We start from the raw sequence: 17,761 nt of genomic DNA, 5'->3' as shown, positions 1-17,761 counted from the left end.
CGAATAAACTGATAAACTGTGTTTCCTGCCGGTGTATCTCTAAATCAGATTGCCCTAAAACCCGTTATTCATTGTCACCATCAGCCCGATACCTAAATAGGCCTACAGATTTCAAGCGTCCGCCATATCGCCGGTTCAGCGAGGTTTGAAAGTACAAGGCAGGCTGTCGGAATATTCATACAACGTTTCATTGAAATCGGTACATGGGCTGAAAATTGTCGGACACACACACCCACACAAATAGGACTCTGACCTCCTGCGCGTATTTTGGTTCGGATAATGTCTGAAGTCTCTTTTCCAATCCTGCAGTTCAGTTCCCGTGCATCTACCGGTGGGCTAGCTGCACAGAATTCGAGTCCCACTAGGCTCAATAATTTTATCTTCTCCACGTCGTCAAGCCCGATTTTGGTGCCCACGCAGCCTCCTATCCAAGTGGTACCGGGGCCTCTTTCCCCAGGGATAAAACGGCCTGGGCGTGAAGCTTACTACTCACTTCCAACTAGCGCCGAGGTCAGGAAGACGTGGATCTATACAGGGACTCCCCCATACGCTTTCATGACGTAGTGCTTAAATTATTTAAACACAGGGACAAGTTTCCCGTTGAAGCGTGAAGAAAAACAGCAGGAGTTGTCTGCACAGCTGCCTTGAGGAAGCAGTCACAAGTTATTTGTGTCATTGTGGTATCCTTCAAGCCTAAATGTTATTTAAGAATTCAGTTCTTACCCCACAGAAGTGACATTGCGTCTCTGTTCAGTTGGTGCATAAGACTCAAGAAGCACATGGGCGGCATGAAGAATGTGTTATTGGCAACGCGGTTGCAAGTTGTTACTGATGCCAGCACGCGACTGTTTGTACCTAACAGCTGAAGTTGAAGTGCCTTAATAGTGCCTACACATCATGGAACCAGGCAGGAAGGCCGAATTCCACGTGTTTTCTGAATGCGTTGTTTCAAATTGACCTTACTCCATCGGCCGTCATGTGTATTTGTCGCCTTTCTTGTCACACGTCGCGTTGCTGTCCCTTATGTCTAGCGTGTAGAAGAGCGCTACAAATAAAATTTGTAGGACGGCCCTCACTTCATGTCTTGTTGTGCGATGGGCGACTTTTGAAAATAAAATGAGCAAGTTGGACTCGACCTTCACGCGTGAGTTGGGGTATATTGGACTGCTTTCATGGCCACCGTGTACTGGTCAATGAGTTGAGCCACCAAGTTGTCTTCAGAAGTCCCCCCAATTCCTGATCCATGCAGTTTATGATTTTTTAATGTTGGATTTGAAGTTCTCGCAGACGTAGTTATGAAAAGTTCTATCTTCTGGGATATAACGCCGTGCAGTCCGATGAAAGTCAACGGACGTTTTGTCGAACATGTTGCCTCCATCACTTGTTTACTGCTTGCTGTATTCTTCAGCATGTTCCTCCAAGCGTCGGTTGACTTTCAGCGGGCTATAAATACGTCATATCCCAGGAGATAGAGTTCTCAGATTTGTTAACGGTTTGTGAAGTCGGTTTCATATTGGCCAAGTAGTGTCAAATGAACAGCTCAAACCGTAAAAAGAAGTGGCACAGAAAGATTGCAAACCAATGGCAGGCTGCATTCGACAGCCCCGAAGGAGATGAACGGCTGAAACATATGGAGGACAGACGCTGCGCAAGTTGAAACTTCGATCTCTATAGAAGTCCAGAGAAATACTAGAATGTTAATTTATTGTACCCAAGCTTTACTGACGGCCGGTCACGGTAGCCGAGCGGTCTAAGGCATGTACTGTCTTCGCTCGCTTGGAAACCGGGATCGTGGGTTCGAATCCCACTCAGGGTATGGATGTTTAGTTTGTGTGTGTGCGTTTTTCTGTGTTTGTGTACAGGTAGAGGCCTTGTGACGAGCTGATCACCCGCCCAGGGAGTCCTACCGAATGTGTAAGATCTAGGAAAACCTAAGTGAACGGAGAAGTTCATGGAGGTAGGCCTAGGCCCACTGGGGCTGTAGTGCCACTTCTCTGTGGTAGTGAATGTTGGTCCAGGATTGTATTCGGGAGGTGATCGGTTCGAATCACGGGCGGGACACTTTTTGCTTGGTTTATTCTTCTACCCTGAAGATGGAGACAGTTCCGGATTATACCGCTGTGAGAACCTAAAAACAGACATGTCCTAATTTGCTTAAAGAGCACTAAAAGGGCTCCATTCACTCTCATACTGAGGCGCTGTTGTTTGCCCACAGGAGCTGCCGTGCGGGGCGCAGCCACCAGGGAGCCTGGCAATGACACATCATGTCTACACGTGAGTGATTTCATTGTTACAGCTCAGTGTTTCGGTGGTGAAGGTTCCTCGCTGAGAATGTGTGGAGTTTCTCTTCACACGTAGCAGGCACCGATAAAATAACTAACTTCAGCGCAACGAGCCACTTGGGAAACTCAGTTGGCCCCGGATAATATTTAATGACACTTTTCTTGTTACGGTGACGAAACTTAGTGTATATCAGTATGACGAAAATACTCTTAGGGCGAGGGCATACCAAGGAGACTGGCACTACAACGCAACCGAAGTTTCAAGGAAAATCGCCGATTTGAAGCAGGCAACTGGTTTCCTGATTAGCAGGCGCACACTGAGGAAACTTATGTTTGAGTAGTTGCTCACATCTCAAGTGGGTGTGTTCGTCCGACGTAATGCATAATTGCACTTTTTAATTTCATGCACTTACCTTCTGCAGTGGAAGGTAATAATACTGATCCTGTCATAATATGGAGGTAGTTGAGACCGGCTGAGACGGCGTGAGAAGAGAGGGCGATGACCATAAGGAAAATATTTTGATGTTAATTAATTTATTTAATTAAGGTCACTTTATGAAAACGTAAATGACTTTCGGGAGAAGACAGACCTACACTCACGAGTGGTCATACTGCTGCTGTCAGATGAAAAACAGATTGTTGTGCGCTAATTTGAAAGCTTCCTGGCGATATTGTTTAAAATTATTATTTTGGTATAGCGAGGCTGTACTGCCTGGGTTTGATTCCCGGCAGGGGTAAGTTTTTTTTTTCTCGCAGACCGCCTGTGGGGCCCACCCAGCCTCCTATCCAATGGGTACCGGGGGCTCTTTCCCCGGGGGTAAAGCGGTCGGCGCGTGAAGCTGACCACTCAACTTCATCAAGTGCGAAGATCAAGATTTCTGCTGCTATACCTCAACCCCCCCGTTACGTCTTCATGGCGTAGTGTTTAATTAATTGACTACAGAGGCAAATTTACTCTTTTATACCTATGCTTCTGACATTGGCCACCGTCCGAGTTTATTAAAACCATTATGTTTCGGAAAGTGGTTCTGTTTACGCCCCCGGGTGAACAGGACACGTAAGGAGGCCTAGTTACCGTGTCGGGTCCCTCGATGGAGCTGCTCTCAAACCTTTCCCTGAAGACGGAAATGGAACCACTTACGGAATCACACTGCTTCCAGTTTGTTTAAACAAAACTCCTCTTGTCTCGGCCGGCCACAGTTTGCTTGTGCCTAGCGATAAGATCCAGTGGCTAACACTGTGACAACATTGTACGTTGTATTCACACGGCTGGAATTCCGGAAGTGAACTAGACGAGGCCATTGCGTTGTTTAGCAAGTTCACCAACATTCCGATACAACAGTGTGATACAGCGAGCAGTAGAGGCCTAACTGCCATTCGTCGTCCTCCCTCATTGGTCCGGCATACTCGATGTGTAGGATCGGACTTAGGTTCGTTTCCTGTTCAGTACAAAATGTGTGAAAAACGTACGCTCAACAGGTAGTAGTAAAGAGGACTGGAATTTTGTGGGAGTGGTGCCATGTAGTCTGGTTAGAAGTACCATTCATTCTACAGGGTTCTAACTCTCAGAATTACTGGGTTTTTGGACTTTGTCCATCGTCCGGTATTCTAAAAATTGAACACGACGTTTCGGAAACTGGATGTGTTTCAGAAATGTTGTGTTCTATAGTTTTTAGAATACCGGACGATGGACAAAGCCCCCAAAACCCAGTAATTCTAAGTGTGGTAGAACTTACCGACATTTCGGAGGAACCTGCTGCCTCCATGCTCAGGCTCTGAGACTAAGCCACGACGGGCAACATACCTGCGTAGTGATCACGGCTACTCATGAAAGGTGCAATTGCTGGTGCCTCACTCGTGGACTTGAGCCAGTGTTGCACTCGTCTTCACATAATTAAAGGCCTGATATAAGGGGACCCGCCCGATCCCTGTCTGGTTGTTTCCGGTCCAAAATGTTAATCACCCCACCCCAAGTACAGTTCGTCCAAGGAGGCAATACATTATCGTTGCGTGCTTCGTTGTCGGGAGGCACCCGGTTGCAATTCCGGTAACATGACTGAGCTTCAGTCCTTACAAGCGGTTGAGAGCTACGTATTTAGATTATCCGAGATTTTTATTTTATTTCGGAGAGCACTGTCATAAAAGCCGGTCTTTGCAATTTTATCTCTCCCGTATTCTCTTTTTGTCCATTTTAATATTATCATCGTNAGGACGATGAATTCTAAATAATAAAACTTTTCAGGATTCATCCTACGTCGCACTCAAACACGCGAATTACGCCAATCCTCTTTTATGTGAGCATTCTTCCTACATGTATTTGTGTATCGTGTTCTGTGTCGTGTCTTGCTCCTGTTACTGCATGCGTTGTACACACACATACACAAATATATGTAGGAAGAATGCTCACATAAAAGAGGATTGACGTAATTCGCGTGTTTGAGTGCGACGTAGGAATAATCCTGAAAAGTTTTATTATTTAGAATTCATCGTCCTATATGACGAATACAGATTTGAGTCATTTTAGAATGAAGACATCATGGCATGCAGTACAATAGTTTAACGTGCATAAAGACACCTGAAGGTGGCACATTAGTGCTGAAACATGTAGTGTGGAAGTACTGAATAAGGTGAAAAAGTGTATACACTGTAAGGCGGTTAGCATAAACCATGGACATGAATCAATGTAACAGGACGCTAAAATATAACATTATCATCGTAACAGTCTCTAGGTATCCAGCCTGGTCTCTTCCCAGGAGGTTGCTTTCTTCATGAATGCTGTAAGATACGAAGGCGTATTTTTTATTCAGCAGCCATCAAATACAAAACTGTTTTGTTTCCATATATTTGCGTCGATAGCTGATTGGTCTGTGGAGCATTTTCGCTGTGCAGGCCACATTTCCTTGGCTGCAGACGCTTCTGTATATTACGTCTCCATCGTACTGAAAAGTTACGCCACAAATAAGATGCGAACTTTTGAGGTTATGTTGTTCGAAGATAGGGAAACCTACCTTTACTGTATCAAGTTCGAGGCCTGTGTTTATCTCACCCAGCTCGAGAGCATGTGTCAGGAGTCACTGTTTATTTCTCCCAGACAGAGACCGTCTCGCCCTACTCAGTCCGAGGGGATGTCACGAGTCTGGGAAGGACTTCTGCGTGGTGTGTACTGGCAGTCCACGAATTCTTGACCTCGTGTGGTGCGATAAGCAGAATCTTGAGAATTTGAAGCAGCAAACAAACCGTACCGATGGAGCGTTAATAAGGAATCCCGTGATAATTACATATTCTTGTCTCAGGAGACGCCTTATATTGGGAAGCTCCTTGTTTATAGCTTAACCATCTAAAGCATCGCGGTTAGTTAGTATATGCACCGTTTGATGTAACATAAAGCGCTCTAGATTCTAAAGGGTTCTGGCGATGGTGGATGACACACATAATTACTGGGGGTTTCGACTTTTTCCATCGTCCGGAAATTTAGGTAGTAGAGGACACGACGTTTCGGACACTGGATCTATTTCCGTCTTCAGGAGAGAAAGGAAGACATCTACTTTCTAAAGGGCCCAACTGAGTAGGTGTCTTCCTTTCTCACCTGAAGACGGAAACAGATCCAGTTTTCGAAACGTCGTGTCCTCGTACCTAAAATTCCGGACGATGGGAAAAGTTAAAAAAAAAAGAGTAATTCTGTTTAAAACCCGTGTTTTGCACACACAGTGTATTTATGTGTTTCTTGCAGTTTTCAGATTAAACACTGATTACTTCCCTAAACAGCAATAGTTAGTTATTGGAGAGGGTGGGTTTCCCCATGCACTTAGACCAGTATTGGTCCATTGTGCTTCCCTCTATGATATTTTACCAGTCTCTATACCCTACCGATATTGGTGCGTACCATCAGTCCCGACCGAGCCAGCGAGTTCGGCCTCTACTGGCTTGGCGGTATCTGTAATGCTTCCCCCATCTATCAGAGGGATTAGAGACTACTGTTGGGCAGGAAACGTCCTTGAATTTGGCTCAGTGACCTCCTTTGGAGATATGAGGTTCTTTTACGTGCCGTAAAGCTACGACACGGGACCCACGGCTTAAAGTCCCTCCCGGAGGACTTGTTCCCTGAATTTTTCCGCCCTTAAAAATTCCACGACCTCCGCCGGGTTTGAACCCGCGTACCACGAGTCATGAGGTGGGAACGTTACCTCTAGACTACGGAGGCCGCTTGAACAGCAATAAGTGTTTAATCTTTGTAATGGAGACGCAGTGTGTTTACAGCGAGACAGAAACAGGTTATTTTATGCAGGTAAATTTCAGTCCTCATATGGTTAATAACTGCACCCTTTAGCTGTCTGTTGCATGCACTTCCAGTCATCCCAACATTGTCCTCTCAGCGAACAGGTTCCTACAGCGATAACTCCCCAGACTTTCTTGTATTCGCGCGGCGTTCCAGTGGCCGCCGGGTATCCGCTGTCCGAACTGAGGCACATTGTGTTGAACATTGTCTATCATCTAAGAAATAGCCCTGTACTTGACATCAGACAATGGGCGGTGTCCAGTAACATGCCATTCGTTGAATCAGCGAGTCGCAAACCGTCGGAGAATGGAGTTGTGCGTTTACATTCGCTAGAGCTTACGTCAGGCACTCTGCCGTTACTTGACATTATTTCCCAAACAGCGGCCCGCGAACTGTTGGAGTTTTGCGGCAAAATGCAAAACTTTAAAGTACAGTATTCATAACCACCTGTACTGTCATTGAAAAAGAAAACTCAGTATTCCGTATGAATTTCGTATGATTCTCAGAATGAACTGCGTTAACCGGCTATACCTTGTAATGAAGACGCACGGTGCTTTCTTTTCTTCTTCAGGGTATGAAATGAGTTTTCGGACGTTACGTGGATGAACTTCAGCCTTCAAGGGGTCGCCTCTCGCTGTCCGTCTGCAGTTTCTACTGCGCGCTGAATTTTATCTGGGAACTCGCTGTTTTATGACCTGCTAAGGTTTTGGGTTTTACGCATTCTCTGCAAATTAAAAGAGTGCAGTATGTGGAGGCAGTGTCTATCCGTCTGTCTGTGACACCATATCAGAACCTTCCAAAATTTTATCTCGTAAAAGTTGTCGGACAATGCTAGTTCGGCTTAAGGTTGAACAACAACGGACTCTTGAAGACCTGCGCGCATATCAAGCCATAACGCGCGTAGAACTGAATAGCCACGCACTGGAGCGAGAGAAGAATACTCCGTGGCCTGCAATCCGCAAGCGAACTATACCGACCGAGCGACCGCCGCTTGTCGGCGAAGTTAGTGCTAATTTTTGCGGATAGAGGGTGACACGTGGTCAGCGCAACGGATCCCCACGGCCGTTAATCTCGCTTTTCTAGACCGGAGCCACTATTTCCTTGAAATAGCGCCTCAGTTATCCTCACGAGGCTGAGTGGACCCCGTTCCAGACCCAGTACTTCTCACAAAATCTGATAGTGCCGGGAATCGAACCCGGAACCTCCGGATCTGTAACTCGGGACTCTGACTACTACTAGACCGTAGAGCTACTCATAAAATTTACGGAGAAATACATTCAGTGCCCCCCCCCCTTGAGTAAGGAGTAATTAGTCACAAATTTATTTTTCTGTGTCTTGTAGCTGAACGATATTGATAAAACGAAGTATTCTGAAGGTCCTTAGGCAAATTTACGGAAAGTCATGTGTTTTCTTCACACCGCGTATCTCTCTGTGACTAAGTATTAGCGCTTAAGTCGCTAGTCAAGTTTGTGTCATTAAATTCGACATGGGAAACTGTCGTTGGGAGATGTATGACAGTTTAGTTTTCAGCCTTGTTGACCCTTAACGAGGTCCTCTTCTGTCATGGCTATGTCTGGACATGCGCACACGCGTCATGAACTGTGTGTGCCGCGTGGGCTTCATGAACCACGGAGACAGCCGCCGAGCGCTATGTTATGGAGTACGTTCTCAGCAGTTTCCTCTTGTAACCATTGAATGTTTTTGTAGTATATTTAACGACGCTTCCAGTAGCTGGACTATATATAGTCAAATGTTATGATGATAGATTAATTTGAGAGGATTAGGAAGGAAGAGACGATGATCTAAGAGAGGCAGTGCTGCGGCAGTTGCCTGAAGGAAATCACGGTCGAGATTCGAAGCGAAGACCCGAATGCGAGTGAAGAGCGTTACCGCCATGCCAACCCGCTCGGTGAAATAGTGTGCAGCGCTGGGCCCGACACATTTTTGCAAGGGTCGCAGGAGACACGGCCAGGGCTCAGAAACTTGTTGGGAGTAGGAAGGCGACGAACACAACCGTTTGTCATCGTCATCAGTATCATGATCATCACGGGCGTCAGCAGTCTGACGTCTTGAAGTAAGCCTTGGTGTGTTTCACGCGAATGCTCACGCTCAGAAGAAGATAATCTTCTCATTATTCCGTGACAGGTCGCCCGCTCAGTTCTGGATATCGGGGAGGAACGGCCATGCGGACATATTCATCGAATGGATGAACACTCGAGGCACTGGCTTCAGGAGAGGGGCAGCCNCAGGGGGGGGGGGGGGGGGGGGCGAGCAGCGAGCGAGGGCTTTAGGACTCGGAGAATTGCGAGCAACCCTTACAGGGAAGATGAAACTTTGGAGGAGGAGAAACGTGTGTTATTCACACAATCGATTGAAATATGGAGTGATGTGCAGTTGCCACGTAAGCTTCATTCACTTGTGTTGTGGGTAGCGCGTCTGATTGGTGTGAGGGTTGTCCCGGGCCGTCAGCACGGAGACGGCTTATTCTGGGCGAGGGTTTTCGTGACAACAGCCCCTGATTAGCCGGAATGCGTCGCATGTGCTTCACGTGTTTGATTAAGAGTTTTCGGTTTTAATCGAAATCCATTCGGCCTGATACGGTCATGTCTGTGCACTTCGTTTAAGACGATAAATTGTTTCGCCTCTCCTAGTCTGAATTATTTGATGTGCAGTGTGCTTTTGCAGAGCGCACCCGTTAAATATGGATCTTGTTTCAGTTTGCGGTTGTGGGTGAAATTACGGCTTCTACTTCGTGTGCTTCCTGCTTTGCGCGTTACAGAGCCACGCCTTATCTCGTTCTTACCTTGAAAATTCTTGGTGACAAGAAATAGTTACGCAACTTGTGGTTCTCAGGCCATGTGACAGCTTGTAGCCGAGGTATAGGCGCTTCGAATGAATCGGCTTGTCAGTACAGTGACGGAAGATGATGAAATCTACAAGACTGCACGGCATCACATCCCACAGTACCTTCATATGAAGTTATTACGGGACTACTTGGCCTTCCCAAGCCCTTCAGCGCGTACAGGTTCCACAGTAAACACGCGGAACATCACACATTTCTAAACAACGCAGTGACCATCAGTCCAAGCACTCGGTAACATACGCAGTAACATGAAGTAACCAGCTACGTTCTGCTGGCCAAGAAACAGTGGCAGTGGTAAAAAGGTACAGCTCTCCGTGCTACATTCAGTGGAGGCCCGTAGGCTTGTGAGACGTCGAGACTCCCACATCCAGAAAACCGGCTCACAGATGGTTGAAAGGTAGTCAGCTTTACGAGCCGACCGGCTGCCCATTACACCCCAAGAAGACTCCTGATACTCATTTCTGTTAGAAGCTAAGTCGACCCTACTGCCACAGTGCAGCTGGAAGGGTTAGGTCAATTGAAGAATCCAGTGACCTCATATGGAATCGAACCCGCGACCTTCCGGCTTGTGTCATAGTGCCTCAACCAACTCCGCTACCGCGTGCCCTAATATATCACACTGTCAGCCTTAAAATAGAATTCTGACATACATCCGCAAGGAAGTTCTTTTCGCGTGAAGATTAGAAGATATTGAAGTTTCCCCTTCAGTTATACTCACATCGCCGTAGAGGCCTGGGCTCCTCAGCGTGTTCAGCCCGCGGTAGGACACGGGTTGACGGTGCTGACAGGAAGTTAGAGGCCGCTACGTTAGATTATAAATGTTCACGACCCGTAACAAGAAATTGCTTTGCCCTCCGGATATTCAGTGAAATATTTTGATCTACACAGTCACACAATTAGTAAGTTGGTCCAGGGGTTCTCAAACAGTTGGACCTGCTTATTGGGAGGTCACCCAGTTCTCAAGATTTTTTTTTTAATGTAGTTTATCTACGCACAGTTTGGCAAGTCGGTAAAATTTAATATACACCACGTGCACTCCGCGAAACATTTCGCGACTATTTTCATGGCCGTACAGGAACATTTTATAGCTTACTGTAGGTGTAGAGAGGCTGTAAAGCTATTTGGGTTCTTATTCTTATCGTGCAGCCTGATAGGGACCTACAGCAGTGTGAGAACTGCACTTTAGTGGCCACACAGGGACATTTTGTAGCTTGTTTTAGGTGTAGAGAGATACCAAAGCCACATAGGTCCTTGGTGTGACCGTACAGTTTGGTAAGGAGACGTGCAGCAATGTGCAGAACTTCACCCTTTGCTCGTCGGAAGAGATGTCAGTGAGCGTAATGTACGGGGTCACGGCATCACAAAGTTTGAGAACCCCTGTGTTAGTCGAAGCGGTTATGAGGAAGGCCAAGGACTCGGGGGGCCCTGTTGGGTGCACATGCAACTGGGACACGTGCTCCGTTCTGAAGGACCTCGTGTGTCTGTATCAGATTAATTGGCCAAGCATTATGGCAGCTAAATATGGGTTTTGATATTTTGCATTCCTGAATAAAAATATTGTAATTAGAACTGCCTACACGTGTCTGGGAATTTGCCGACGGATCTTCGTGTTGACGACCTTGAGACGTCATGTAAACATTGCCACCCCCAGCTGGACCCCCTCTGCCCCTCCCTCTCACATTAATTACGTAAGCAGTTCTGAGAAACGGATTCTGTCCCACCCCACGGATATTTGTTTCTTGTTCCAGCTGTGCCCTGAATTGATTCACAACGCTGAATCAGCTACCGAAGGCCTGTCTGTGGCACTGAATGGCGACTGTGAGGAGTAAGGGGGGAAATTATTGCATGCTATTGTAAAACATTATTTAGTTCAGATGTAAGGCCGTGTAGTCTGGAAAAAAGGAACCAGCGTTACGGAAGATCCGCGTGCTTCCATTTTCACATTTCTGTTCTGAAGATGGAGGCAACAAGTTCCTCAGAAGCACTTCAGCCTTTCTGGCGGGCAAAAGGGACACCGCAGTAAGATCCCCTGCTCTCGCCACTCGGACAACCACCCACACATGTCGACATGAAGTCTTAGGCGCCCCCTGGCTTGCCTTGCTGGCGCTACTTTGAGCGACTCCGATGTGAAACATGAAGCTACCGACGCTTGTTTGGTTTCGGGCCTTAGAGGTGGGAACGCAGCAGGGTCCCCATTAATTTTTTTATTGCTAGTGGGGTGGGACTAAGCCCCTTGTACTGCGGCTACTTCTGGCCTATTGTACCAGCCCCAGACGATAGGTGAGGGTGATTGTGGAGCCATTGGTGGAATGAAGATTGGCAGGGGAAACCGAAGTACCCGGAGAAAACCTGCCCCAGCGCCACTTTGTCCACCACAAATCCCACTTGACCAGACCCGGGATCGAGCCAGTGACTAACCGCTTTGGTCCCCTTTAGGTATTTGCGGCTCATGGGCGACTTGTCCTTTGTGAAGGTGTAAAGTCTTCCTTAGGTAATGAGAACGGTTTCATGTCACGATGTATGCGGATGTTTTTGTACTCACTTTTTCCAGTTGTAACTGCTCTCCTGGCTCATGACTTAGGCCTGTCATTTGTGTGGAGGAAGTCAGATATCCAGTGTCCACGCACCGGTTTCGTTCTACGTAACTGTGCCATCAGAATCAATCTTTCGTATTGAGCAGAACGTTTATGGGATAAACTACAGATAGCGATAGTGTAGCAACATACTCCATGGATCAGAGTCCTTGCTGAAGAGAGAACACTCGAGCAGTTCCTCTCCGAGTGTGGCACTGGGAGCCCGAAGTCTGCTTCCATCTTCACGGTACATGGAAGCATTATGTTCCTCCAATATTTTTGTACCCCCCCAGCAGCGTAGACAACGTACTGTGACCCACGGTTGTGAGAAGTGAGAGGTTAGTAGCTGAGGCTGGGGACAGTTCGGGAACCTAGAGGAAAGGGAACGTCCGTCGTTGGAAGCCGCTACAAAGAAACGGCTAGTGAAGACAGAAGATTTTATGTCTGCTGTGATTATCAGTGGTCTTCGAAGTGTGTAACTCAGTGATACTGTCGTAGTTTTGTAGTTGCGAGTGTAAAAGTGTCCAACAAATGCAGTTACCAATTCAAATCTCGACTCTCATCACACTCACCCACGTGACAATACTGTAAACTTTCATCGCCCTAAATCCTCGAGAGGTGAGGTAAACGTGCCGATAAATCCAGTGCAGATCCTAGAACGTTATGTCTAAGAGCTATTACACCTCTGTGATTACATAATGTCTTGTAAAAGCCACTCGACTGAATACAGCCTTGAAGAGCAGCAGATGCAGTGGACGCACGCAATCTGACAATGTCTTAACCGGCGAATTTCCCACAGGTGAAATGTAGCGGTGTGAGCAGAGGTTACATGGAGTGTTTCCTTTTCGTATGGTCTGCCTGTCTTCAGTTGTCACAGTAGCAGCCGCACGGGGGCGACAAACCAGGAATCTGCCTCCCCTCCCACTGATTTTCTGGAAAGAAATCAGCACTAAAAAAAAAAAGAAGAAGAAGAAGAAGAAGAAGAAGAAACATACCAAACGTGCCCTAACCAGATAACTACAGGGCGATCTTTGAAAAGTAGTAATATAGGGCTTCAAGTGAGTTTGTAAGCTAATATCCATGCTCCTCCCTAGGGGAAATATCATGTACAAGGATATCTAGTATGGACCGAACGTAAAACAGTAGACACGTTGCGCACCGTATGGGCACAGCGGTTCTGGTTGAAGCAGGATATTATCAGCGGGAGATAACTGCAAAATCCACCGTTAAGGCTGCCTTAGCTGACTCATGTTTGGGAAGTACTCAGTTCGAAAACCTTCCTAACTGAGCTCTCTCATGGTTTTACTCAGGCTCTTCAGCCGAATTCCGGGTTAGTATCTCAATTGTATCATGAGTTTTCCTTTAAGATCCTTTGCAGTTCTCTATTCGTCACATCCTAGCATTCGGCGCTGCGTTGTCAAGACCTCGATTGCGTCCACAGGAGGAGGGAACTACAAAAGTGGGTTTAATTCCGTTTAATTGTAGTTTCTTGTCATAATTCCCATGTCTTTTCTACTTATTTCGTGCTTATATTCTCTACTCATATCAGAATCCTAACGTTTTAACTTCACTTCCCAACTCTTTACCCTCTGTCCAACATACTTTTACCAGAAAGGATGAATGGACATTGCTTAGGAATCTCATATGCATGAAGTATACTGCCTCTAAGCACTCTGCACGCACCCTCACTCAGTTTACCCCAATGCAGCCCTCTGGACCGCGCCATAGCTCAAGGGCTTAGTTGCTGGCTTCCCACCGCGGCTACTCGGGTTCGATCCCGGGTCTGGTCAAGTGGGATTTGCGGTGGACAAAGTGGCGCTGGGGAAGGTTTTCTCCAAGTACTTCGGTTCCCCTGCCAATCTTCATTCCACCAATTGCTCCACAGTCACCCTCACCTATCATGTGGGGCTGGTACAGTAGGCCAGAAGTGGCCGCAGTACAAGGGACTTAGTCCCACCTCACTAGCAATAATGCAGCCCTCCCAACATTGACATAAACATCAGATTGAATACGCCTTACAGCCTGGAAGACGACTCTGTCTTCAGTGTATCAGTCAGATACCAACAAAGGGTACACCTGTTTGAAGCCTTTTCGGTACGGTGCGGGCGACAGTTAAGGAAAGAACTATGTAATGGCCTACTTTTCTTACACCGTAATTTGAGTATTTTATATGGAAATTAAATCGAAGAATTCAATATGTATGCTTATTGAAGCCAGTAAAACAATACAGTTCTATAGGCTGCAGTGTCGGGTGTGATTTGTGAAGTACAACGTTGAGGTGGCTTCAGATGGAATGATATATGTACAAAGTTCCATGAAGATTTCTTGAGCCATTCAAGTAATATTAGGGCTATTATCTCTGCAATTTGAGAGGCTGTAGGGTTGGTACTACTGATGAGAGGGATTTGTCAACTACGCCTTGAGATGGCCTCAGGTGACATGATATGCGAAGTTCCATAACAATTGGTTCAGGCATTCACGTAATATGAAGGGTATAACCTCAACAATTTGGGAGGCTGTAGTGTTGATATTTGCCGATCACAGTGGCCGCGCGATCAAAGGCATGAATTGTCTTCGCTTGCTCGAACGCTGCAATCGTGGGTTCGAATCCGACTCGAAGGCATGGATGTTTATGTGTGCGTTTATTCTGTGTGTAGGTAGCGGCCTTGCGACGGCTGATCACTCGGCCAAGGAGTCCTACCGTCTGTGTAACAAAGATTACGAAACTGAAGAAGAGGCCAGGGCCCAACAAAGGGCTGTAGAGACATTGATAATTGAATGAATGAAATATTGTTGATATTACTGATAAGAGGGACTTAGGAAGACGGGATCAAGTGCCATGATACACATACCAAGTTTAGAGATATGTTCAAGCATTCAAAATTTGGGGGGGGGGTGTGCAGACAGACATCAAAGCTGCTTCTAAGCCTATTTTCATATATTTTTCAAACTAAGGAAAGTAGGCCAAAAATGTTTGTGCGTGTGTGCAGTGATGGCGACAGCAAACTCGTGACTACACGTGCACCTGCGGCTGGGGCCCATTTCCGATTTACGCCTCTCAGTTCTGGGAAGGATGCGAACAGGCAGTCTGGCATGTCGAGCTGGAAGCAAGCGAGGTCGGGCTGCACCGGGCGTCGTGGCCCTCAGGTCGATGTGAGATGCTTCCCGGGAGGGTTCATCCGGAGGCCTGGGGGGTGGCAGCTGCTGCCGCGTATGCTGAAATTCGGAACTAAGGACGTTTTGTTCCCGAGTAGGGGTTTTGGAGTATTCTAATTGGGCGTCTTAAGCGTCCACGTCCTTATTTCCGTAATATTGGCGAATATTTGCTTCTTTCTGGTTCATTTAGATCTTTAAAATAAACAGCTTCTATTACACTAAAGAGTATTAGTAGGTTAGTCTTTGTAATGGAGGCGCATTGAGTTTTCCTTGAGGTAGCTATTTTCGTTAATGTTATTTAGATGAGCTCCAGGCTTCAGAGGATTCATGATGTTATATCAACTGCATGTGTTCCGATAACAGGTAAGGTAGAGGCAAAGCTGCCCCTGTGCCTGACTGATTAAGCACTACGCCATGAAGGTGTACGAGTATGTGGGAGTGGATGTATAAATCCACATTTTCGTGACCTCAGCTCTAGTTGGAGGTGAATGGTCAGATTCACGCCCCTGCCGCTTTACCCATTGGATAGGCGGCTGAGTGGGTCCCAAAGCCAGTCTGGACAACGTGGAGAAGAGAAAATTCTTGATGCTACCGAGACTGGGAGTCCAACCCGTCCAGCCAGTAGCTAGTCAATATCCCAGTTCCTTCAAATAACAGGTACTATTTCAAAATCTTCCTGGAAGAACAAGGGAAAACCATGAAAATATCAATGTACGATCTCTGGGTCGGCATTTGAACCCTGGCCTTTTCAGACGAAGTGATAGTGAGTAATTTCTCTGTGACAGAACTAAGAACACAGTAACTCAGGAGCACAATTCAGAATGTTCTGTATTCTGACGCCATCAGCAGTGTTTACGGCTGTAAACTTGCTGCGGTGTGACGTCACTAAGCGTCGCTTCTCAGGAGGGAAAGAAACAGGTTCGGGCGTTGATGCTGCACTGCACTTAGCCTCATTACTGCATTGCAAGTGAATGGGAACTACTCATTTTGACATAACACTCTGTGCCGCATCTCCACGTGATCAGTTTCTCGCCTCCAGATTGACCGAGCAGTGCAACACCGAACTGAATTCACATTATGGACTTCTGGGCTGTGACATCGTGTAGTCCTGTAGGGGATACCGATATTTCCTAGATGCGTGCTGTTCCATCTTAATACTCAAGATCCGCCTTCAAGACAGAAGATCAGCAGCACTGCCCACGGTACAAACACCCAAGAGCAGAAGATCAGCAGCACTGCCCACGGTACAATCACCCAAGAGCAGAAGATCAGCAGCAGTGCCCACGGCACAAACACCCAAGAGCAGAAGAACAGCAGCAGTGTCCACGGTACAAACACCCAAGAGCAGAAGATCAGCAGCACTGCCCACGGTACAAACACCCAAGAGCAGAAGATCAGCAGCACTGCCCACGGTACAAACACCCAAGTGCAGAAGAACCAGCACCAACCATGGACAGATTTGAAAGGCTACGAACAACAGCCGGTTGATGGCAATTAGGTAAATGATCGCTTTTCATTCTGAGAATCGTGCATGCGCTGTGTGGGCAAAATGCTGAGCTCTCTAACGTTAAACCAGGTGGAGAATTCAGTTTCCACGGCGGTTACATATGTCAGTTACATGGCAACATGAAATACATAATTAAGCGAAAAGCAGTATGCCGGTGTGTTATTAAATCATCCCTTGAAATACAGCTTACGAAACACACTTAGCATTGAGATAGTATTGTATAAAGTTGCTGTAACGTAGACCCAATGGCCGCGCCATAGCTCAAGCGGTTAGGCGCTGGCTTCCCACCGCGGCGGCCCGGGTTCGATCCCGGGTCTGGTCAAGTGGGATTTGTGGTGGACAAAGTGGCGCTGGAGCAGGTTTTCTCGGTTTCCCCTGCCAATCTTCATTCCACCAACTGCTCCACAATCACCCTCACCTATCATGTGAGGCTGGTACAATAGGCCAGAAGTGACCGCGGTACAAGGGACTTAGTCCCACCCCACTAGCAATAAAAGAAATAAACGTAGAGCGCATCGCGTTAACAGCTTCAGTGATGGTTTTGTCTCCATTTCGTGGCGGTTTGTGATGGGTTCAGTACAAAAGCAGCAACTGCTTCCAGTTACACGAGTGGTATTTCCGTCTCAGACGGTACCAAATGGCGCGAACATTGTTTCCATCTCAGAATTTCGCAAGACAGCCTTGATTGCAAGTACATAGATGCGTTGTCGAAGTGATTGATGTGTCTGGGCTTGTAATGTCAGAGTTTGAACTGGTTACGCAGCAGACGCAAACATTAACTCAAGAAAGTGAAAATGCCGCGGCCCCTGCCTCAAGCCATTCCAGAGGCTTCCCTTCCTCGCTATTCTTATCATAACGAGCGGCGAAGTCCGCGGATCTTCAAACAAAACGATATTCTGTCTCCTCTGGTAATAAAGTGACTGGTTTCAGTGATTCGATCGTTTTACCATGATGTATTAGGCTTAATTTCGTCGGATTTTGGAACATAGAAATTTGGTTCAGGGCATTCTTGTCGTTGTCTTAAAATTCTCAACGGCTCAAAAAACGTGTGAAGCTGAAAGTGTAGGCACGTGGGTGCATGGTCTATATTAGCCTGCGTTCGTT

General features: G+C 46.8%; 1 protein-coding gene across 14 annotated transcripts in view; it reads left to right on the top strand.

Annotated features, from left to right (window-relative positions):
* The window catches only part of LOC111863799, a 512,607-nt gene that overhangs the window by 394,173 nt on the left and 100,673 nt on the right, over positions 1-17,761 (top strand). For 3 of the 14 annotated variants that reach the window (XM_033751068.1, XM_033751176.1, XM_033751159.1), the window contains one exon: positions 2,216-2,274. The exons of the other annotated variants lie outside the window; for them this stretch is intronic. In XM_033751068.1, the coding sequence (XP_033606959.1) occupies positions 2,216-2,274 (59 nt within the window). The remainder of the gene's footprint in view (positions 1-2,215; positions 2,275-17,761) is intronic. 14 annotated transcript variants of the gene reach the window in all.

Source organism: Cryptotermes secundus, unplaced genomic scaffold (genome assembly GCF_002891405.2).
Source record: "Cryptotermes secundus unplaced genomic scaffold, Csec_1.0 scaffold1894, whole genome shotgun sequence".
Lineage (NCBI taxonomy): Eukaryota > Metazoa > Arthropoda > Insecta > Blattodea > Kalotermitidae > Cryptotermes > Cryptotermes secundus.
Note: the sequence above shows the minus strand (reverse complement) of the source record. Positions and strands in the feature narration are given on the sequence as shown.